The sequence below is a fragment of the Electrona antarctica genome, assembly GCF_951216825.1.
Source record: "Electrona antarctica genome assembly, chromosome: 6".
Classification (NCBI taxonomy): Eukaryota; Metazoa; Chordata; class Actinopteri; order Myctophiformes; family Myctophidae; genus Electrona; species Electrona antarctica.
This window is the reverse complement of record NC_136811.1, coordinates 38,255,901-38,281,238: the sequence shown is the minus strand read 5'-3', so window position 1 is coordinate 38,281,238 and position 25,338 is coordinate 38,255,901. Positions and strand designations below refer to the sequence as shown.

The window sequence follows — 25,338 nt, the reverse complement described above, 5'->3', positions numbered from 1 at the left end:
TTGAGGTCCTTATATTAGCCTGTTGGCAACATGCACAATAAATATGAAGCTGATCATCCAAGTATGAAAGATTAGCTGCAAAGTCTCTCACACACTGCTTGAATCTTCTCGTGGAGATTAATAAAGTCTGTGGCATTATTGTGTACTGACAAGTCTGAATCATATTTTCATTTGTAAAATAAATAAATCCATACAATGCATTAGTTAACGATTACAATTTTATTTATTCAACTGTATGACATACAGTTATAACAACTTTATATTATCTCAAACTTGAGAACATTAAATTGGATATTGATAGATGAAATGTCCAGATGTAGATAGCAGCCATCTCAGGCAGCCCCCTGGGGTACACCTAAAGGTTAAGATAAGGCATCACATGCACAGGTGATTCAAACCATACCGGTGCTTACATAGCTTTACCCCCATACCATTAGTTTCTATCAGGCCTTTCCAACCACAAGCTTTTGAACAAGCTTTTTATTAATGTCCCGCAAAGCACTTTGGTTCCAGTCTAGCGCTTTGTTCTCTTGGCTTTCCTGTCTTCTGTGGCAGGCACTGGGGTCTTTTTGTTCTTGTTCTTGTTTTTGATATTGTGCGTTTCATAATAGCGTGATCCAACTTTCTTCACCTTCGTAGCACGATCCGCTGCTCTCCGCTGCAGTACAGAAAGAAACATATAAAGAGACAGAATGGGAAAGAAGAAATAAGACAAATGGGTGAGATCTGGTACTGAGGAAGACCAGGGCTTTCTCCTTCATTCCTGTTAAAGTAACTAGAGGTGTTGACCCAGATAGATTTGCCAGTTTGACGTCAGGCAGGAACACTGCATACCTGCTTGGACGTCAGTCTGGAAGCCTGGGTGGGCTTCTCGTCATCCTCGGCTTTCCTCTTCTTGTTCTGCTGGTTTGTAGCTGAATTCAAACAAAGATTAATGTGAGTGATTCCTTACATCAGGTCGGTGCTTCATTTGAATCCCAATAAAAAGAAAAGAGCTTAATGATGTCAGTAGGAATAGTGTGGGCGTTACACATGTGACTACGTATAACAATTTAGGCATTTAGCAGATGCTCTTAGCGACTTACAGTAAGCAAGAACAACACAAGGTAATATACACCAATACATAGACCTGGTCAACTAGGATCATAAGTAAACTAAGAACCTAACATCTGTCTAACTGTAGAATATCTATACAATGAAACTATACGTAAACACTATAGAATGCTCAATGCTATGTCTACATAATATGCTATCTAAATTACATATATGTAATGATATATAGGTATTAGGTATACAATGACTTTTTACTTTTAGTCATTTTCCTATTACCTTTCACTTGTGCTTGCTTAGCCACTGCTTCTTCCTGTTTTCTTTTCATATCTGTGAATGCTTTGTCAGAGAGTGCCTTGGGTATCCTGTCCGGACAGAAAGCAAAGTGTCACACTTAAGCCAATTACTACACAGTAATTAGCTTTCATATATGCAAACAATTAACCTCCTGGTTGAAATCATGGCATGATTAAATTGGCCATAAAATGACTCCAACTCTGGACGACATTAGCCAGCAGATGAGTTCAAGTTCAGTAAGAAGAGACATGCAGTGCAGAACGCAAGTAAGACGCACACGCTGTGGAAAACATCATTGATCAGCCATGAAATCAGTGGCTGCCAATGCTCGAGGCTTAGTGAATGGCTAGCATGGATCACCTCAAAATGCAAGGCATCTCTTTGCTTGACAGCCTCATGCTGGGCTCTTCCGAATGAAAATGATGAAGGGCAAAACACAAATCAAACAAAGAACACAAACCGGATTGCAGAGAAGCGCTTGGACTTGGCCCGGTTCAGGAACTGCTTGTACTTTGAGATCTTCGCATCTAGTTCACGGATCACCTCACGTGAACTCTTCTTCCCATCCTTTTCCTTGCTGGCTGTTGTCAGTGTGGTTGTTGTCTCGGAGGCCTCCATCTCTCCATCGGCTGGCTCCACTTCTGCCCTCACTGTCTCTCCACCCTCCTGACCATCATCGTCCTCATCATCGCCCTCCTCCTCCACCTCCCCATCAGAGCCGGAGTAGTCAGAGAACTCCAGGTCAGGCATATCCACGGGAACCAGGTCCTCGTCGATGAACTCGGGCGCGACGTTGATCTTGCCGAAGTTCTGTCGGACGCCGGCCAATATCCTCTGGACCTCTTCCTTCTTTCTCAGCTGGTCCTGCTGCTGTGTCTCCGCTTCTGCGCAAATGGCAGCATCCTTAGCCAGCTCCTCCTGCTGTTGTTCCTGCACGCCATCAGTTACCACTGATGCATCTTCAACTGCTGGTGGCTCCTTGCCCTGAAAACACCAATCGGAAAAAAACACAAGGGTTTACAATGTGGCCAGGGTGTGGTATGCATATGCAATAACTTGCATTTTCTTAACAAAATAAATTGATGTTGTGGCATCAAACATAAATCCAATTTGTGCCATGACCTCTCACCTCTTGATCCTCGGGTCCTGGGGGTTTCACAAAGAAGGGGATCTTTCCTCTCTGCCAATCATTCAACACCATTTTGGAGACTGTGGAAAGGTCTGGCTCACCGCCCTGCAAGACACCAGGAATTGATTGCTCCAGTACAAGACTTTAAACTTGTGGTTAGGATCGAGTGGTTCACACTGAACTGAAGTTTACTTCTTCAATCAAAAGCTTCAAAATACAACAGGGAATGTAAGCATAAGAAGAAAAATAAATCACAGCTTTGAAGGGTTGGCCCTAATCATGAATAGTAAAAAACAAAAATCATGTTTTAATTTTCAAGAAAATATCTTTTTCAAATATAGATTGCATTCTAAAGAGATGTATGAAGGGCAGACCAATGACCACCTTGCAGCAGGTGGAGCCTGACCTTAAGAAGTTTCCCAGTGCGGCGGGCGAGCTTCTCAAGGAAGTCCTCAGTGGAGGTCCAGCTGGGTATGCGGTAGGTCTTTTGGATGTACTCTGGTTTGGCCCGCTCCAAAACCGCTTCAATGTGTTCCTCCGGACACTTAATCTTCTCAACTTGAACCTTAAAACCATAAGTATGTATTTAGCTGGCATTCAATGTTCTCTTTTAACTAACAGGCTTTTTAGTGATGCATCAAGCTTTTCACTCAAATACTCAACAGATCCTGGTCTATTTTGGAACAAGTACTTACCACTCCTTTCAGGACAATGTCAGATTCGCTGTCTTCAGAGGGGTAGACAACACCAGGGCAGTCGATGAGGAAGATGCGTCTCATCAACGTGATGTACTGCCACACCTAAAAGGTAAAAAGATTATTTTATCTGTAGAGCTAAATCATTTTAGCTTGGCACGTCACACAAAACTAAGCTTGTTTAGTTATTAATGATATGAAGAGATAAGGCGAAAGTGATGACCAGGGCAGTGAGAACAATGTTATCTTTTGGGGAGGGCAGAGAGAGAAAATAAACACTCCAAACAGAGGACGGCTTTGAATCAGATTCAGACCAGTAATCACAGTATCTCTCCCTCCGCCTACTCTTTCCTCATCCTGAAACGCTGTTACTCACCTCCATGTTTGGTTTACGGGGTGGAAGCGTGTGACAAGCCTTTTCAACGTCAAGCATACACATATCCATTTAGAACAATAGGAGAAACGAGGGCCAAAGTAGTGTGGCGGAGTGAGGAGCCTTGTTTGGCCCTGGCTAGACAACGAAAGCCGTTCCCTGGCGAGACGCAAGGTGGGCGATAAACGCGTGCTGGCCATGCGCCCATCCGATATGTCAGATGCAAAAGGGGGAAAAAAATCCTTTCCCTTGCTGTCCAAGTTCACAACTTTGGCAAGGACAGACAAATCAGATATCATCACTCCCCCCGACCCTGCTTTGGACACTGGGCCTTCCAGGCCACTGTTTAATTCCAAACAGGATAAATAGCTCTAGAGAGAGGAAATTAAGGATGAAGATGATTGTTGTTCTTTCTCTTTGGGCCCTGCCTGCAGTCAGGCTTTCTATCTGTCGCATAGTTAAGGATGTGACTTGGCTACTTGTGCTGTACAGCAGCAATGAGCATTTACTCAGTCTTTAGATTTGAGTGTACACATTCCGTTTACTCTAAAAGGAATCCAGCCCTTTGAGCGCTGACAGCTAAAATAAACTGTTAAAAACAAATTACATTTATTATGACGCCTCCCAGTCTATCAATATGAAATGATGTTCATACCTTGGTCAAGCCGGCGATGGGTGCCACGTTGCAGACCTTCTTGGAGCGCAACGTGTTGATGACTGAGCTCTTTCCCACGTTGGGGTAGCCAATGAAACCCACACTGATCTGTTTCTTGTCTGAGTGGAGCTGAAAGGGGGCAGAAAACAATGTCAAGAGTCTGCCGTTTCCTGAAGCAACATACCCAGTCTTCAATTCAGGGAAATCATTTAGATGGTTGTCCGTCTGTTGCCATTAGTCATAAAACAAGTCAATGTGTCATCCCTTAGAACTACCAGAAGATAAATATACGCACACATACCAGAAGGATGATTATCTATAAATGAAAGCCACTTTTGTGTCAAAGAGAGAAAAATGGCTACTGGAGTCAACTACAGCACAAGGAAGATCAGAACCCTGTCCAAACAATAGGTATATAAACATCTTTCATCCATCCTGTTTGTCCTAAAAGGTAATCTTAAGAAGGCTGTTTTGGCACAGGTTTCTTTGTCTTGTTATCGCCTTGACATTTCTGTGAATAATATTGTGAATGGGGGCCAAGGAATTGAACATTTATGAGGAAAGAAAAACAATAGCCATGTGTATGTCCACCCTACACATTTTCTTTGAACTTTCACTTGTTTTAAACTGACATGTTCCAAATGGCAGCACCAACACCTAGTCTTGCGCGAGATGGCCAAAGAACCTGAATGTGCAAGCTAAATATAGTTTACTTTAGACAGTATCATCATTCAAACATGTCAATAATAACAAGATTCTTGCAGTGTTACACAAACCTAACTTGTCTATTTTGTTATATCAATGTGTGTGTTCGGGCAGCACAACAGTTAATACAAATATAAAATGTGCTTGCAATATCATGATGCTAGGATTTATTTTTTTCTGAACACCTTTCCTTCCAATTAAAAATACGCTTGACCGACCTTAGGCCGGTCTCGCTCTAGTGCCACGGGGAAAAATGGTGTAATGCAGAAACCTGTGGGCCGTAGAATGATGTTGCCATAGGTGCGTGTCGCTGTTTCATGACGTTGTGTAGAGTGGGCCTAATGGGCAAAAGAGGTGGCTGAAATGTGCCTGAATAATGCGTTTTATATTAACTGTACAATATGTGGCGACATGGTGAGATAATAAGCCTAGATCATAGACAGAGAAGTGATGAGTCTGTGGCAAATTTGAAGGCAGGTGCAGTGCTGGTCAGCCCATGATGAGCTGACGCACACAGCAACGTTGGCTCTCTGATTCTGGTAGTGGGATTGTAGCGTCATGTTATTAGGAAGTGTAGCAGTCAATATTGCCATGTTAACTACTGGTATTATGTGTGTTACACTGATGTTTTCTTTTTCTAAATCACAGGTTGCACTTCTGCTTTCGTGAGAAAATCCATAAACCGTGTTTGTGAATAGTATGTGAAAATTACAACGCATTCAACAAATCGGCAGGGACATCAGTGAAGTGCTGTCTTCTACTGAGCTGCAACCAAGACAAAAAAGCAGCTCTAAGGCACAAGTGAGTATCCCACACAGGATGAGCAGACGGGGCAGCGTGTGAGTACAAAGCTAAAACCTGTGCTAGGGCAGCCATGTTTTGGTTCGGCTTATGGTCTAGACCCCAGAACAAATCGGAGGAATTTTGAGTCTAGGTCACGCCTCTACTTACCTTGCCAAACTGCCTGAGGAGCTGGATGAGAGAGCCCTTGCCAAAGGAGTTGGTGAGGCTGGCATGGAAAGCAAGAGTGGGATTTTCACGGGACAGAATGGCTACCCAGCGTTTCTGGTTCAAAGATAAACAGAGAAGGAGAAGTCAGAGGATAACTTAGACCAGTGGTGCACAAACTGTAGATCAGGACCAAAATCACCACTGGGTTGTGGGAAATGTGTATAGCAAAATTATAATGGTAATGCAAAAACAGAAATGTTGACTTTTAAACATATCGCAATGAGTAATTTCTTTCTTTTTTTTTTTACTTAAAATTTTATCCCACAATTTTGCAACCCATTTGTTCACCCAGTGTCAATTATCTAATGTAATCCTGGGCACTACAGACTGTGCCACCATGCCCTCGCAATGAGTAATTTCTATGTTTTTAAACTACAAAAATTAATTTGCCTTCAGATGTTGCTTGTTTGTCTAAAGTGAACTGAGGAAAAAACAAAGGAAAACAATATCACTTTGCCTTTATCCCTTTCTTTAGCTTTTAAATACGGAAAACCTTGATGGTTATAAGCAGACAGTAAAACAATAAATTGTCAATTAATCAGCATAAAAAAATACTATACTGCATTGGGATCAATATTACTGTCATTATTGAAAATGTTTGTGCATCATGGACTAGAGAGCATACATGGAGCATAAGTACAATTATGCATGTTTAACAAAAAAATCATGGATCCAATCAACCATCAACCAAAATTATAGCTGAGGGGCTTATAGCGTGTACCCCAAAATCACTTTCCCTTCTGACTATAGGGGCACAACACATACAAAAAGGTTAACTGTATGTCATAGATACGCCATTGTTCCCATACATTCCTCTGGCCTCAGCGGTTGCAACCCACATCACACGTCAGGGCAACCGACCAGACTTTGCAATTTCTCAAAATTGTCTTGTTTGTATTACTTTCATAGACTAACTATCCTGCTTTGGCTGACTGCTATAACTTCTTAATTATTTTTGTATCAGTTTGGACAGCCATCAAGGCCACTGTTGTCTACATTCTCAGCCTAATTTGTATTCCCAATCTAGCTCTGTATGGGACGATAATCCTTGATTATGATTCAAACTAAATAAAACGATCACAATAATCGTATTGCAGATTTTAATTTATTGTGAAATTGTCATACACTAGGATGAATTATCTTTTGAGCTGCAAATTCAATACCACTTAAACCCTTTATAATAAAACGGACAGATGAATCAATTCGCATTTTGTTGCAACATGTTGTGAGCTTGACTATTTTTGTCGAATGTTCCCTCTAGAAAAGTGGTTAACTAAAGTTCTAGGGGCGACTGTGGCTCAAGAGGTAGAGCAGGTCGTCCAATGATCCATGGGTCGGTGGTTCGAATCCCGGCCCCTCCTGTCTACATGTCGAAGTGTCCTTGGGCAAGACACTGAACCCCAAATTGCTCCCGATGTGCTGGTTGGTACCTTGCATGGCTTCCACCGCAATCGGTGTATGAATGTGTGTGTGAATGGGTGAATGTAATGCACAATCTATGTAAAGCGCCTTGGATAAAGGCGCTATATAAATGCAACATTTACCATTTTCTATTAAGCACATTCTGATTATGATTAATTGTTATTCGCAATTATTCGTCCCATCCCTACTCTGTACAAACATCATTTATGTTAACGATTGGTATTCTTTACCATACCCTTTTCCCACTTTGCAGTACACCAGAAAAATCATCATCATCATCACATGCACCACACAGACACTGAAGGAAGGTCGAGACAAAGCATTTCCGGGGGTTCCCAGCCAAAAACGTTGAGAACCCCTGATACATATACTAAGTAGTGCAGTCCCACGCCTCTTACCGTGACCCAGGTGGGGATGAGGTCACACTTGTTGAGAACAAAGATGAGATGCTTCCAGGGTTTCTCCTTCTTCATATAGGTCTCTATGCTCTTGGAGCGAGTGCCCATGGGGTCGCGGGCATCCAGCACTTGGATGACTACATCTGAAGAGTCAATCACCTGAAGGAATTTAAACAAGGGGGGGGGGGGATATAACATTAAATTCTGAATTCCCCATCAGTGAACAATAGCTAGCAAGTGTTGAGAGTGCCGTTAGAGGAAGATGGATGGAGTGCCATACCTTGTAAAGCTCACCCCAGATCCTTTTGGACTGACCCTTCTTGAAGATCTCCTCACGTACTTCATCCCTGTTTTTGCAAAATGGGAAAATTATGTTTGGCCATGATATTAACATGTTGACCCAAATAACCAAATTAAGTGATTTGAAATTAACATTTCCAGATAACTTTAAGACGGTTACAGTTTCCTGTGCATATTGCCTTTTAGGCTTTGTATACTAAAATTGCACAGGACAAATAACTCCATATGTTGGAAAAGGCCAAAAAAAAGCCCATGCATTTAATCATTTAAACTTTCAAAACAAACAAAATTGCAGATCTGCTGTTACCACTATTTGTCAACGGATGTTTTTTCTTTTTAAAGATGAGATGAATGAAAATTATTCTGTTGTCGTTTGTTCTTGTCGTCGGTGTTGGTGTGCAACAGCTTAATTTATTGATCCTCAATTTGTCAGCATGCTTTGTTCCATTTACCTGACTCCATCATCCTCTACGACCAGGTCTCTGTCCTTGTCAGCATTATAGCTGTCGGCTGAGGTATCTGCACGTTCAGCCAGGTCCTTCATGTCCTCCACCATCAGGTTAGGCCTTTTCCTCTGAGCTTTGGGCCCAAATGTGGTCTCAAAGCCCTCAGTGTCAAGAATGTGTACCTTGGAGTTCTGCAATGAATGGACAAATCAGTCTTTTAGATTAAAATAACTAATGATTTAACCTAAATCATGATAGCCTGTTAATAAAAACTTGACCATGGTAAGATTCTTCGACATATTATCCAGCACTGATTTGAGTATTATATAACGTAGGTAGAGGAGAGAGGCTCTTTGTCAGAAGTTATATTTTTGAAGCCATATGGCTTTTTCCTCGCCTTAATCTGAATGTTTTATTTTAAAATGCTCATGTAATTTCCCCAAATTCAGAGCCAGGTGAACTAATAGGGGATTCACACTGAGACGGACTGAGTCCGTTTGAATCGAACCGTTCCCGAATACGATTGCCTGTATAACAATATACAACTAAAGCAGTGTGTGCTGATGGTCTTAAACAGCGCACTGTAACGTTATCTCTCGTCTGTATGACGGTAGCCTGGGGTCCACCTATGCTTTCTATGGCATAGGCAGCTCCCGGCAGGATCCGCCGGGAGAATCTAGATGCAGCTGCACAACATGAGACTAATTAATTAGAGCGACAGAGAGAGAGGAGTGTGTGTGTGTGTGTGCGGGTGTGTGTGTGTGCGTCAATTTAACAATGGTGCAGGCGATCAGAAATCAGCAGAGAGTGATCGATTTCTCCTTGGAAATGAAAACGTCTGGGTTTCCGAGGCTAGTATGACGGTGACGTCACGTACGTATCCTTGGTATGTTAACAGTGACGTCACTGACCAAACCTTGGTATGTTTGTCCTAGCTGGAGCGCATGTGTTTTTTTTTTTTTTTTTACGGCTCGTGCTACTCAAACACTAGCGGATTATCAATCATTCTTTGTCAACATTCAAGTAGAATAGTCCGGGAGCCGACTGCTGATTTTTGGCTGAACGTGGTTTCGTCAGATAAAGTTTTTTTCTCAACTGATTCTTGTAGCTTTGGGTCCCCTCTTAATAATTCAAGAGGGTGCCCAGTGATATCCCTTGGGCATTTTTTGTTATTAACCCCTTAATGCCCGAAACAGTAAAAATCAACCCAAAATAGAGTTTTATGGTATGTCATGCAAAATGCTTGATCTAAATGTATCAAATTTGCTTTCTACAGTGTTTATACATGACAGTGGATGTGTACAGTGCATCAGATTTAATATTTTTAGATATTAACCCCTTCATATCCAAAACACCAAAATCCCATAAAATTTGATTTAGGGCATTTTTTGCTCAGCAATGAAATCAAATCAGATCTGCTTCCTTCAAAGTATATGAGTGAAACTGGTCATGTACTAAATGTTTCCTTTCAGATTAATGCATATTAACCCTTTATTAAGCATTTCATCTTGAGCATCCTGCACGGAAACATCAAAACATTCAAATCAAAACCATCCAATTTACTTTTTCAAATGTTTATTGATAAATGACAAAATACAAATATTGCACGAGATGAATAAACAGTCGGATTACAAAAATAATATATTTTTTTAATAGTATCAATTCATAATTGTAACCTACATAATAGAAACACAATTCGTCCATGTTACCTTTCCCTGCTATTTCGACTGACAAGCTAGTAGGGAATCTCTGGGTTACTTTAGTAACCTCAGTTTATTAATCGAATGGAGCGATGAGGATTGCCGATGGGGAGCGCCATCTAGTGGCGTGAACACAGAAGTACATCCATAACCTCACGATCAAATTGATTTGATTTGTCGTGCCTTTTTTACGTGACATTGCGTGGTCTTTGATCCGCCCCCAGGTGATAAATATCACCTCCATGCTCTGTCACGTCATTCCTAGACAACCAGCTTCTTCTGCCGTTGTTAAGCAAGAAGGGTAGTAAGGGCGAACCTCATCGCTCCATTCGATTAATAAACTGAGGTTACTAAAGTAACCCAGAGTTTATTTAATCTCATTCCGCTTAGAGGATCGCCGATGGGGAATCATACACCCCCAGTATGACTACCACTAGTTTCCAGGAAAAGCACGAGGGGGCCATTGGGCCCCCAGTATTTGTGTCATAGGTTTTCACCTGTGACGGCCAACCCAACCAACCCTTTACCTGGGAGCGACGTCCAAAACAGCATGAGCCATTTCAGACGGCACCACATCCAGGTTATAGTACGCGGCAAACGTCGATGGAGACGACCAACTTGCCACCGTACAGACATCCTGAATAGGGACACCGTTTGCAAGCGCCCAGGATGCCGACATGCCCCTGGTGGAATGGGCCCTCAGGCCCTCCGGGGGCTCCATGCCTCCAGCTGTATAAGCCAACCGTATGGCTTCCACAAGCCACTGTGAAAGCCTTACTTTGGTTATGGGTTTCCCCTTGGTCTGGGAATCCCACGCCACAAACAGCTGATCATTCTTCCTGAAGGGGGCAGTCCTGTCCACATAGAATTTCAAGGCCCTAACCGGGCACAGACAATTCAACCTCCTGTCCTCCACTGAAGAGAACGGAGGTGGGTGGAAAGCCGCCAGATCTACCGGGGCCCCTCCGGAAGGGAAGGTCTTGGGCATGAAAGAGAGATTTGGCCTGAGTGACAGCCTGGAACCATTGCCACTGAACCATTGCCACTAAACCTCATGCAGCTCGGGTTCACTGAGAGGGCATGAATATCACTGGATCGTTTTGCCGTCGTCAAAGCGACCAGCAGAACGGTTTTCAAAGTGAGGACCTTCAAACTCACCGTGTCCAGTGGTTCAAAAGGATCCCGAGATAGGGCGTCCAGTACCAGTGTCAGGTCCCAGGACGGAACCAGTGACCTGGTTATCGGTCTGGCACGTGCGACGCCCCTCATGAACTGACGGATCAGCAAGTGTTCACTCACTGGTCTGTTATTCATACCTACGTGGTAGGCCGAAATGGCCGCCAGGTTGACTTTAACCGAAGATTTTCCAAGATCCCTATCAAGAAATTCTTGTAGAAAAGTCAAAATGTCCATCACTGACGCCTGAAAAGGGATAACCCTGACAGGTCTCGATGAACACCAACGTTCAAACACCTTCCAGACTGTGTTGTAACGCTGTCTAGCCGAAAGTGCTCTAGCACCCAGGATAGTCGAAATGACCTTCACCGGTAAGCCTCCAGCTTCTAGGTTCGACCCTTCACCGGCCAGACCCACAGATCCAGGTCCTGTGGCCGGTGGTGGAATATTTCGTGCCCTGCCTGGGACAGCAGGTCCCTCCACAGAGGGAGCTGCCAAGTTTGGTCGTATAGGAGGGGGAATATCTCTTGTCTCCAAGACCCCCAGGCCGGTGCCACCAAGAGTACCTTCGAGCCCTGAGCTCTCACTCTGGCCAGAACAAGAGGAATCAGGTCTAAGGGAGGGAATGCATACAGTAGACCCCGGGGCCAGCGATGGGCCATCACGTCTATCCCCAGGGCCGACGAGCCCCTCAGTGAGAAGAGCTGGCACTTCTTGTTCTCCTCTGAGGCGAACAGGTCCACCACCGGGCGTCCCGAACTTCGCCTAATATTTGTGCTGCCACGCCCTGGTGTAGGGACAAGTCGTGGTAGCGGAGAGGGCCCCTGGATAGCAGGTCCGCGCCTGTGTTCAGGAGCCCTGGGACATGACAAGCTGTAAGGGACAGAAAGCGCGTGTCGCACCAGATCAACAGTCTGTGTGCTAGCGTGTGTAGTCGCAGGGACCTCAGGACCTGTTGATATAGCACATCGTTGTGGTGTTGTCGGTACGAACCAGGACGTGATACCCCCGTATGAGCGGTTCGAACTGTCGCAGAGCCAGAAAAAACGCTAGGAGCTCCAGGTAGTTGATGTGGGCGGATCTCAAAGATCCCTCCCACACTCCTCTGGTCGTCCTGCATTAGTGGGTGGCTCCCCAACCAGTCAGGCTGGCATCTGTGGTGACGACCTTCCTGACCACTGGTAGCCCCAAAGGGACGCCGTCCGTCAGGACCTGTCTGTTTGACCACCACTTCAACGCAAGCGTGCAGGTCCCAGAGACCGTAACTTGTCGTGAGAGGGCCCTGGTGGGCACCTGCAGAGAGCCTATCCATCGCTGGAAAGGTCTCATATGCAGTCTGCCTAGGGATATGGCCGACGCCATGAGTCCAGACATCCGTAGGCACGTTCTGAACGGGAGCTTGCAGCCCCGTTTGAACAGAGCTATACACTGTAGGAAAGCGTTGACCCTTGCCGGACTCAACCGAGCCGTGTAGGAGACCGAATCCAGTGCTAAGCCTATGAACTCTATCGACTGTGAGGGCACCATCACGCTTTTCTCGTGATTTATGGTGAAACCAAGGGAGGACATGTGGGACACGATCCATGTCGTGTTCCCTAGCGCCTCCTGGGCTGAGTCTGCGGACAAAAGCCAGTCGTCGATATAGCTCGCCACACGGAGACCGCGTCGCCGCAGGGGAGCGAGCGCCGTCTCGGTGCACTTCACGAACACCCTGGGACTCAGGGACATCCCGAAAGGGAGAACCGTATACTCGTACACCCTCCCCCTGAACCCGAACCTCAGGAACTTCCTGTGTGGCGGGTAGACCGGGATGTGGAAATAGGCGTCCTTTAAATCTATTGACGTGAACCAGTCGTTTCGGCGTAGAGAACGCACCAGGGACTTGGCCACGGCCATGGCAACACCTACCCCCACCACCCAGAACATTCTCGACACTCCTAAGCCCGACATCGATTCCCAGAAAAACTCCCTCACCTCTGTCCTGGGCTCATCGATAGACTTGCAGCACATTATATAACACCCACCTTTCCATGTACATACACACCACCCTAAGCTTCTTACACTATTACACAGGTATTACACTCACACATGTAGCATAGCACACACGCCATCCACACTTGCCAAGGCACCCATAGTCACCACACTAGTGATATTAGATATTAGATTAGATTTACCTTTTTTAATAAATTCCTGTAAACTTAGTTCTCGTCTCCGTCTCTGATTCTGGGGTCTCAGACAAATTCGGCTAGTTGGTATCATTGGACCATAACGGGATATGATGTGCATGACCACTTCCACATAAACATTAATGCAGACATTGTAGAAAGCTAATTTGAAGCATTTGAATGGATAATTCTGCATAAAACGTCATAAATCTAACTGTATGGTATATTGCTGTTTTGGGCATGAAGGGGTTAATATCAAAAAAATGCAACAATGTTAAATCTAATGCACTGTACACATCCACTTTCATGTATAAACACTGTAGAAAGCAAATTCGATGCATTTAGATCAAGAATTTTGCATGACATACCATAAAACTCTATTTTGGGTTGATTTTTACTGTTTCGGGCATTAAGGGGTTAATAACAAAAAATGCCCAAGGGATATCACTGGGCACCCTCTTGAATTATTAAGAGGGGACCCCAAGCTACAAGAATCAGTTGAGAAAAAAACTTTATCTGACGAAACCACGTTCACCCCCACGGCTCCCGGACTAGAACTACCAGAAGTACAACCCAGGTAAAATAATGTGTCATTATAAAAATATATAAATTATGATTATAGTTCACTTCTTCCTTTAGTACGGATGGCTTTCACATTGCAGCGATCCGTATCCGAGACTTAATTAATTGTGGTCCCAGGTACAGTTGGGCAATCCGCTCCTGGGAACGATACGCATCATTCACACTACTACATCATCTGCCAAGTGGTCCCGAGTGCGTACCCGGGACCATAGTGTGAATCCCCTATAACTATCTAGTGTCGCAATCATACCAGGATGTTCTACTGCGATTAAAACGAATCCTGCTGCGTAGTGTTGGAAAGGGCGCTTCGTTTGGCAGGTGCATTCAAATGTGCTTCAAAGCGCACCTGTTTTCGATTCACTGCAGGTGTGAATGCAATCCACATCAAATAAAGGAAATTAACCAAACAATGTGGTGGATGTCTGTCTGTCTGTCTGTAAGTAAACATGGAGCACTGTCACTGTGTGTGGGGACTTTCTGCATCTTGTTTAAATATAAATACTTAAAAATTAAACAAACATGTTTAGCTCAGCATGATCTATGCAACTGTAACCAACATGGCATATGCATAATAATTTTATATGATGATCGGATCATCAATGGGAGTACATGCTGTATTGCAAACCTCTGATTAATTTTGCACTGCTGTCTCCGCTGTGACTATGTGCCCAAAAGAACAGTGCGACGTCACACGCACGCGCACACACACTTTTTACATCCTAACTATTACTCGAAGTTAAGTATAATTGAACACTATTGTGTTGTTGTTTGCTGCTACGGTTGACAAAGCGCAGTGTGAACGCAAACGCAGCAAATTAAAAATGCAAGAATGATGCAACTTCACCCCCCAATCGCACCGAGTCTACCGAAGTACAGGTGTGAATGCGACATAAGACTAACGGCTAGGATGGAAGCGTTTACTTTGAATATAGGCCTGCCTGATTCCTGAACTCTGGCTGACTTCTGGGTGAACTCAATGTGACTTGTATGACGGAACGCATATGTACACAGAGCTCTGTATTATGGCTATAGTATCCCATGAACCGTTTTTTTGTATTGTCAACTGTGCTGGAGTGGATATGATTGAGAATTTCGGACCGGTTCAGAACAGATGCAGGTAAACAAACTGTCTTTGTTACCAAACATTTGTATGAAATGAACTGCTTGGGTAAGAAAAACTGGCAACAGGGCCAAACGACAGGACACTACTCTCAGTCTGCAACAAATAAGAGCCCCCCTAGGCGCTCAGGTGGCACTGGGGTAAAGTAGGACACCACCGCAGAGTCTAATGGTTTGAATCCAATGTGGTGCATCTATCTTGGCTGAGCATCAATACGAACCCAATTGGCCCCTGTTCAGGGGAGGGAAGATAGGCAGGCAAGCAGTGGGAGGAATTAATTGGTATAACAACGTAATTGACGATAAAAAATAATTGGCAACTCTAAAAGTTAAAAAAGCCCCTGCATTGTAATGTACCATGTATATATACTTTAAGTCTTTGTTAGATGCAGTCATAGACTTATGACTGCTGTAATTCAACTTAACTGCCAATACTGAAAAATAATAAAGGGGGAAACAAATCATTTTTAAAATGTTTTCTCACATTTAGAGTTACATTGACCTAAGGAGCCTAGTGCGCCAAATTTTGTTGTTGCTGCTGCTGCGCTGCTATTTCATGTAGCCCAAATTAAGCTAAATGTAGCTGAATCACAGCATATGAATTTAATTATTTGATTAATATTGTGCAGCTCTATTAAACACACAATAATCTTTGGCTCTGAGCATATTGAGGGAAAGCTGAAAAGATTTTTGATGCTTTCAAGTTGACGGCATACTTCCAGGGGTTCCACCAATACAGTCACTAAACAAACACACACGGCAAACAGAACCCCTCAAATATGCAAAGAATCAGCCAATAAAACAGACCTGCCTAAGCCAATTCTGATTAGGAGTTCCAATTACCTTTAAACACAGGATGAAGCCATACTTCTATTGCAACATTGCCAAGGGGGAAAAAATGAAGTTTACAGATCTTGTCAGAAACAATGATGTTTAAGACTTGAACGCGTTGCCTTGAACATGTGCCAAGATGTTCTCCAGGGCTCCCCGTTTCTTTGAAACCATGTGTCCGTGTCCCCTTTCCTTACCACTGACTCAGGTTTTGTTCCTTTGTACATTCCACTGCTTGACATATAGTGTTCCTTTGTACATTCCACTGCTTGACATATAGCCCAAACAATGAGTCACAGTAAGACTTCAAGATAATTATGCATTTTAATGACTTAATATTCTTTATCAAAACGATCAAATATAACAATTGACCAATGTTGGGAGAAGAGGAGAAAATAGCCTTGCCCTAAATGATTTGATTTGCAGCCTGTGTAGCCTTCAACGCTGAGGAAAAACACAGCTGCAAGTACCCATAAAAATGTCAAGAAAAGAACACCCTTTGAGCAATGCTCAGAAAATAAATTAAATTGATTTGAACAACTAATGACCAGTTTGATGTGCATGCTTGTTACCTGGGTAGTTATAAACAAGGTGAGGGGAGACCGGGGGGAGGGGGATGGGGGGTGGAAGAGCCTAACATATTTGGAGCAGCATTGAGCAATGCGCTCTTTGAAAAGGTTTTGAACACATATGGAACCATTTATACATAAAAAAAGCACACTGAAATGGAGTCAACAACATGTTGGGAGAGAATGAGAAGAACTGGACAGAAGTGTTATTTGGAATCCATTTATATTATGGGGATGGAAAGGGTTCAAACTTCAAAGCTAGAGATGTGAGAGCTAGTACCTGTATAGTCAGATTCACAGCAGGATCAGAATCACAATGAGACAAATAAAGCCCAAGACTGGTAGGTGGTGTCTCTCTCTTTAGACCGAAGCTTCCCTTCTGCTCCCCGCGGATCTCACCTCATAAAACCCCAAGCAACAGGCTACTGTGGAGAACCCTGCCATGCTTCTCATCTAGAACACCAGATATTAGCCAAGCAAGAGGCAATATCTGTGTTATGAGTCTACAATATCCTCATAAAATCCACACAAAAAGCCTTGAATAACCCATCACTAGAAACCAAGAGGTAGAGAGCCAGACAGACAAGTTGATGACAGAGACGGAGGAATCACTCTGCCTTTAACCACATAAACCCTATATGTGTTGTATGACAAATGGCGAAACAAGCTGATCTACAACTTCACAATGCATCACATCGTGATTTTAAAAATGTGGAAATGTTATGTTATATCTGTTTAGGTTATACGGTTGAAATGTTGGTACTCACATGGGCTTTGGGTTTGTCGTGTAGCAGGGACATAGGGAGTTTGCTCTGTTTCATCACAACCCGATATGGATCTTTCTGCACTGCACCCATCTCGTCCTGGAACTTCTGTAGGGATGACTGCTTGATCACCCGGGTGTTTGCTGAAGAAGGGATTCAAGTGAAAAGTGAAAGCTAGTTATGTTTGGGCATCGAGAGGCAGACAGTCAGACGTGGAAGTAGGCAGAAGTCAATCAAGTATAAAAGTTGTGATCATGAACACAAGAAACTAACAAATGTTAATTAACACAGTGATTTATGGCAGCATATGGCTATGGACGTACAGCTGTTAGGGAATTGGAAGCTCCCCGGTTCGATCCTACCTCCGGTAGTGTACGTAATCCCCAACCATACCCCGGGAACACGTCCTATCAAATAAAACCGTGGGGTGCCTGAACGTGTGGACACGTCTTAAGGTATTTTATATCGATAGAAAACAGGATCGCTAAATTCTATTTTTTGCGACATTGGCCGTTGCTAGGCAACGCCTTGCTCAGCACTCCCGGAGCTCTTTTTCTGCACACGCAGCCATTCACTTCCTGGTTTACGGGCCGACAATCTTCTTGCAATCTACGCTGTCTTGGTGCAGATTAGGGATGTACCGATGAGACAATTTGGCCAATATCGATATCCAATATAATTAATTGCTATTATGGCCGATAACCGATGCCGATATGATCTCATTCTGTATTAAAAAATATATAATTATTTTGGCCATTCTTAAAAAAGGCTGAATTTGAAAAAAAGCAATGCCTCTTTGTTCCAAAACTAGGGATGCACCGTTATTGAAATGTTGGCTCATATCCCAACATAAACAGCTTGAATGTAGTATATTTATTTTAATGTTCCAACTATTGACTCTTTTGAAGGCTTCCCCAGAAAACACTGATATCATTTGCAGCCTTCATCATCACAAAAGGCTTTTTCAGGCTTTTTTAAATTTATTTTTCAACATAAATATAATAAAACTAAATATCTGCTAAATCCGATATATTATTTTACCGATTACAGATTAATTGGTTTAAGGCCAATATCGGCCGATACCGATGTGTTTGCCGATTAATCTCCCATTACTAGTGCAGAATCTGCAGATTGATCATAACGCTGATCTGTCCTAATTTCTGACTTCACCATGCATCTCCTTCTCAAGAGAGATCAGTTTTACGACGGTGATGTAGTAAAGGAAGATTTCACCTCCCGTTTTGGGGGGAAATGAAAGGCGAGGGTTTTTCGAGTAAAAGTGCCTTTATTCTGAAAAATTCCCCGGCACCCAAATTGTACACACTGCTCCTAATAATTAGGATGGATAAATGCAGAAAACTAATTCCAGATATGTGCAAATGTACTTCGTAAATACCCCAACAACTAAAGGGGACACAATTATGATCATCATTATTAACTAAACTCTAGAGTTTAGACAAATTAACGCAGACAAATTAACGATTAAGTACTGTAGCTGGGAAGTGTACTCCTCAATGAAAAAGCTCAATGTTTCTAGTATGAAAACATAACTGTTGCTGAATGCTCAAAAATACCACGGATAAGAAAATTTTACAGACAGGTAATGATTCTTATTTATTACCGCACAGACATTTGGGGATAAAACTCTTCTTTGGCGTTCATTTTCAAAGAAGGTCCAAAGACGGTTTTATCCGGCAACATCAGTGGGGCAATAAATAAGGATCATTATTTACATTTTTTATCTTAAGTACTCACCAAACCATTTGATGTTTGGCTCAACTCTGGCCTGTGTCCCTGGAGCCACAGTGGACTGGAATGACAGAGGCCTGATGACTTTTCCTCTGTTGTTGCTGTTGAGTGGATCATAATAGCAGTATACAGTTAGAGGAAAACCTCACAACTCACATCACAGCTCCAAAAAAATAGTTGGACTCTTGGGTTAACTACTTGCAACCTGCCGTTTTGGGCATATGAAGGAAAAATAGTTTCCACCGCGGTGCATGCAGCTTTTTCAAGCGCCTATACAAACAGAATAAGTACTCATCGTGCCAGCAGGTCAGGTAGGTTATTGTGTGTCAGCAATGTTCGGAATTCAGTCATTGTAGAGGTGAGTGGAATGTGTAAAAGTGGGGTTATTATTAGGTTATTGCACAGACATCTCTGTTCATGATTTGACGCAATTAGCTCAAAACGAGACACTGCTGCAAACATTTGATGCCAATCAGGATGGACTATAAAGAATCGGACAAACATGACTATAGACATGTGTAGAGATTTGAGTGATGTTTGGACAAAATGTGTAGTAGTAATATGAAGGAAAAAAAAGGTTTTCAAAACTCCTGCTACTGGTAACCCTAGAAAAGGGCAGGCAGGTCTGAGTTTTTTGGGGGCAGAGGTTCTGCTCTGGCATCCAGGGAGTGTGCGTGCATAGTTTGACGTCGATCGGGCTAACGGTGCTGTAGATTAGCTGTTCAGAGACAGCCGGATGGATGGACAGGGGGAAAACATAGGAGACAATGAAGTATGTACTAGGGCTTAACTGGCTTAGTTAAGACCGACCATTGCCATTCTAAAGCCATTTTAAAAAATTGGTCAACAAAAATACATGGGGTTCCTTAATTCCTAAAAGGTTCACTGTATGGAGATTCAGAGCTTTCACTGGTCAACATCTAAAAAGTACATACTACCTGTGCATAATAATAATTCATAGCATGACATGTTTGTGCAAGTAGTTCGGAACATGCAATAGACCAATAGCAGTAAACAAAGGTATGTGGCATGAACTTACTTATAGATAATGGATGATTATTTTTACCAAATAATTTAAAATAACAATTCATGTAATGTCAAGGACACCTGAACAGAATATAATCACACCATAGAAACCACCACACATTAAACTAGGGGTGCAACAGTTCATATAATTAACCAATTTATTAAATTATTAGAAAATACAAAAATACTCGAAACAGAAGATCTACAAGCAATGTGACGCATTGTTGTGAGCTAGTGAGTTACACAACCTCTGTATGAAGTATTAAATAGAGCACAGACTAATCAATTTAGTCAACTCGATTATAAAACAACTATTGGAATTATTTAATGTTGATTCGTTGATATAGCAAAGAATCAAAGCAAAGCAAAGAAAACAAATTATTCTAACTAATAATCGATAGTTGCAGCCCTACACAATGCATTACTTTATCTTTCATCAGGAATCAGGATTGTAACGATTACGGTTCTTTATCGATTCCCTCTTCACGGTTTCCTTTAATGATTCCTATATTTTAATGCATATCACTTTGGCCTTCATGATATATTTTTTTTATAAACCACAAATGCAGTATTGCATACATATTATTTTAGTGCTTCTGAAGTTCTCACAGTTAGGTCCAGGGACCCTCTGGGTCACTTGAGGAGGTTCCAGATTGACTCTTACAGGTCTGTAACTACTATTACAAATGGAACCGTACACTCTTGTGGTTATGGTGGTCCTTTGAGATTGTAATTGTCTAGCAGATGTAAAGTCCACATAGCAGCTCTGACAGTGTAACTTACCATCTCTGTTTCTGTCTGTACATATTCAGACGCTTGATGGTTGAGCGGTCCCGCATGTTGCTTCCATGTTCCCCCTTGACTCGATCTGTGAGTGACAAATGTGTAAACAATGTCATAAAAAATATATATATATACACACATAAATAGAAGTCATAATAAGTGCCATGTGTAGAGTAGACTCAATGTACACAGTAAAATCCCCAGTCTATGCATTTGTAACTCAGAAATGGTACAAATGTAACGAAACAGTAACACATTCTTTAAAGACAGTGAAATGAAAAGGACGTTTTTCACACATTTAGAGCATAAGCCGTGGTCATCATTTTGGCATACCCAACAATAGATGCCAAAACAATGGGAACATTTCCATTTGTGTATTTTTATATCAAAAGTTCATAAAAATCTAATGTTAATGACTTCCTTTTCCTTTGAACGAAAACGTGCTGCGTGATGACGTGTCGAGTCTCGTATGAATAAAGATTAATCTTGATTTAATTCAGAACTACTCCATTTTTACTATGATTCAAGATGACATCCAGATTCCAAACAGTGTATTGTCATTTTAAACATAATCAGCACGCTAAAATATGTATCTGAAAACATTATAGGTTAGAAATAAGCTTTGGTCAGTAGTAGCAAACATGCTTTTGTGGCTGTCTGTGCCCATAGCCTGAAGGGATTCAAGTGCAACTCTCCGATTGGTTCAGAAACACAGAGGCTTCCATTAAATTCAGACTGAAACTTCTAAATAGACGAAAAAGCCATTGCACCCTATTTTTAATGAAGACTTATGAATGAACATCAGTGTAACTGGCATGAGTAAATAAGAAGTCAGACTTGTACCCAAGGTGCACACAGTGAGTAAAATCCTCAGTGAGTGACAGCTGCAACCCACTTCATTCAAACTACATTTTTGTTTTGACTTAAATATTGCAAATATAGCCGATCTACAAGCTCACAACACCTCAGACTGTGAGGCATTGTGAGCTTGTAGGTTGACTATTTTCACAATATTTGCCTCTTATTTATGTAATATTTGATAATTTGGTATTAAAAATGTCTTGAAGATCATTAAATACACTAAAACAAATGTGAACTTCTGTTACAGGTATAAAGTTATGGAATTCTCAAAGCCAGGAGTTGAAGAGTTGTACAACAGTGAATCAGATTAAGAAAGAGTTTAAAATGGGAAAAATTATAAACTATGAATTAGAGGGTTAAATGTCATTTTCTTTCATTTTTCTCATATTTGTTTTGTTCTCTTGTTGTGCTCTTATGTTTTTTGTTTGTTTAATACAGGTAGCAGTGCATCAATTCGTTTTTTTTAATGATAGATAGGGGCGTGTGTGTATCTATAAGATTTATTTTCTTTCTGCTCCTTTTTCTTTATTTTATGGAACTAGAGCGGTGCCTGTGGGGCCTCTACAGCGGTGCCCCCACCCATATATTATGTTTTGGAGCCACTACAGTGGTGCCCGTAGGGCACTGGCCCACTTGGAACGATGCAAGTTGGAAATGCATGCCCCACTCAGATATTATGTCTGTGTCCCTTTTATGCCCATATATGGAGTTCTTTGTCAGGCATGCCCAAATATGGAGCCTATGCAGATGTCAGAATGTCAGAAGTCGGTGGGACGAACCCGTATTTAGGCATGCCCAAATATGGTGTCTGGCCTGGGCAGAGGGCTTGTGATGTCAGCTGTGTCCCCTTGTATGCCCATATATGGAGTTATTTGTTAGGCATGCCCAAATATGGAGTCTGGCCCAGGCAGAGGCCTTTTGTGGCGGTTCTGGACAACTGTGGGTCCAACCGACTCGACACCGGGCACTGCACTCCCTATGGGGGTGTGGAACGCGTGTGCGGAGTTACGTGGATTACAGACGTACAGAGACTTGGTGCATTTATAGTTAGATATGTAAAAAAGTATAAAGTCAAATGAATATAATCATGTAAAACCATAAATTAAACGAAATAAATAAATATTAAATGAAATGAAATTGCAACTTTATAAATGGGCAGACGTATAGTATATACAATTATACTTTGTTGGTTTGTTTATGGTTGAGTGAGAAAACAATTAATGTTGCACATTAAGCTAATCATCTGGAGAACCCAAACAATAATTTGGGGACCCCCAGTTTATGAACCATTGCTCTGTGGTAGAGTATGTTACAAGACAACCACATAACTAGCAGTGCAACACATCTGCAATGGTTGGAGGGGGTCAACCTACTCTAATATTAGACCTAATAGACCCTGGTATCTGATAGGGGACACCTTGATTGATTGATTGATTGATTGATTGAAATATTTATTAACAGTTTACAGAATTACAGTACATTTCGAGCACAAACTCAATACAAACTACAAAGGCTGTTAACTGTGAGTGGACGACCCAATTAAGCATTACACTTGTTTACAACAGGGTCCACCATGTTCAATTCATCAAAACATTTATAGACGTACAAATAGACACTTCTATATAGACAAAGAACAGAACAGGAATTCATCATAATGGAGGTAAAAAGGGAAAAGAAACATATACAGTGAGGGAAAAAAGGGGGGGGGGGGGCATTCTGATTTTACGGGGGCCAGTTTCGAATTGCGGCCGTCCGTAGGTGCCCTTTGAGAGCGGTTTTGAAGGAGTCAAGGGATTCGCATGTCTTAATGACTGTTGGTAGGGCGTTCCACATTTTGGTGGCATAGGAGCGAAAATAATTTAGTCCCTTGTTTGTGCCGAATCTGGGTTGTACATGGTTCGTTGCACTCCCTCTGGTGTTGTGGGTGTGGACTTCGTTAACATTAAGGAAGTATCTAGACAGGTACATGGGTATCTTGGTGGTGTATCGAATCTTGTGGACCAGACCCATTGCAAGATGCTGTACTCTGTCGTCGACCCTAAGCCATTCCAGCCTGTCGAAGTGGGCAGGGGTGAGGTGGGTTCGGGGGGTGAGGTCAAGTAGGAGCCTGACCAGTTTGTTTTGGGAAGTCTGGAGCCTAGTTTTAAGTAGCCGCAATTTGCAACTCTAGATTTTTTATAATGGGATGAATCTAGAGTTGCAATACCCTCCATTGACTCCCCACTCATCATTTTGCGTTTGCGATCTGCTTGTCTTAAACGACGTTAAACTCACCAACATTGCAGCTGTAGTCCAAGCTTGAATTATTCTCTTTCAATCTGCAAAGCTTGTTTTTCATAAAAATCCCCCGTAGACATGTTATGAGCTACTTTCTGTCAAGAAGAAGAAATGTTGGAGTTTGGAAGCGCTCGTTTGTATTAAGGGGTCGCGCTGCTGCCTCCTGCATTATGTGCAAATGCGAAACAGATGCATGCAGGGACGTTCAGTGACTTACGACGAGCGCTTCCAAACTCCAGCACTTAGAAAAAGAATCACTTGCACAGAATTTCTTGACAGAAAGTAGCTCATAACATGTCTACGGGGGATTTTTATGAAAAACAAGCTTTGCAGATTGAAAGAGAATAATTCAAGCTTGGACTACAGCTGCAATGTTGGTGAGTTTAACGTTGTTTAAGACAAGCAGATCGCAAACGCAAAATGATGAGTGGGGAGTCAATGGAGGGTATTGCAACTCTAGATTCATCCCATTATAAAAAAATCTAGAGTTGCAAATTGCGGCTAAGTTTTAAGGGCCTTTGAGGTGCTGTGGTACCAGGAGGTGCATGCATAGTCAAAGAAACCTTGTACAAGGGCTCCTGTTAAGGTCTTCAAGGTGTTTTTGTTGACCAGTGAGGAGATCCTACTCTTGCTATAGACCTTTGATCTCTCATGCGGGAGAAGCGGGTTCGAATCCCAAGTTACGAGGTAGGACATCAAATGTATGTATCCCAGATTCCCAGCTTTAGTTTAACGTAACGCGAGATTCTACTGTGTGGGGCCGAGTACTCCCTCTGGTCTGTCTATTCTGCAGCTGAAGTTGTTTTAGCCAAACGGGTCAAATTCAAGCCGTCGCGTTAGTTATTTGACGTTTTCTGTGATGCTGTTTCGTTTTTGTGTGTGTAACTTTACTTGAATACACCCATGGTGTAATCACAGTACAGGGAGAACGGCAGCATTCTCAGAGCTATAGCTAGCGAGTTAGCATTAGCTGTAAACAAACCATACGGCGCATGCATCGTGTCTCTATCTTACCGGGGTTGGAGCTGGACGTTGATTTGTTTATCGTGCTTTTCCCCTTGAACTGTGGCTTCACCATGGTGGCTGTTCAGCGGGTGGACTGGAATGTCCAAAATGTAGAATTTGTTATATGTTCAACAGTGAAGAGAGAGAGAACTGTACACGTGTTGTTGTAATGGGGAGCAGTCAGAGGAGCGTCAGAACGCGGAAGAACGTCATCAGAAGAGCGACGGAGGAATCAACTAATCAGATAACC

At 42.5% G+C, this 25,338-nt stretch overlaps 1 protein-coding gene across 1 annotated transcript; it reads right to left on the bottom strand.

The window, feature by feature from the left end:
- Window positions 1-200: 200 nt before the first annotated feature.
- On the bottom strand, window positions 201-25,338 carry gnl2 (G protein nucleolar 2). Its single transcript, XM_079502605.1, has 16 exons — window positions 25,098-25,338; window positions 20,946-21,030; window positions 19,143-19,237; window positions 17,391-17,530; window positions 8,488-8,672; window positions 8,016-8,082; window positions 7,736-7,894; window positions 5,856-5,969; window positions 4,200-4,328; window positions 3,172-3,276; window positions 2,883-3,041; window positions 2,477-2,581; window positions 1,808-2,331; window positions 1,330-1,415; window positions 835-914; window positions 201-658 (listed from the first exon to the last, which is right to left on the bottom strand). The coding sequence occupies exons 1-16, from the start codon at window positions 25,159-25,161 to the stop codon at window positions 515-517; spliced, it is 2,241 nt and encodes a 746-aa protein (XP_079358731.1). The 5' UTR covers window positions 25,162-25,338; the 3' UTR covers window positions 201-514.

What these genes read in the sequence shown, in the direction of transcription:
- gnl2 (XM_079502605.1), bottom strand. Translation starts at nt 25,161, where the DNA reads ATGGTGAAGCCACAGTTCAAGGGGAAAAGCACGATAAACAAATCAACG. An exon ending in CAGGACCCGAGGATCAAGAG is followed by an intron (nt 2,332 to 2,476) that starts GTGAGAGGTCAT and finishes TGGTGTTTTCAG; the next exon opens with GGCAAGGAGCCACCAGCAGT. An exon ending in AAGCGCTTCTCTGCAATCCG is followed by an intron (nt 1,416 to 1,807) that starts GTTTGTGTTCTT and finishes CTGTCCGGACAG; the next exon opens with GATACCCAAGGCACTCTCTG.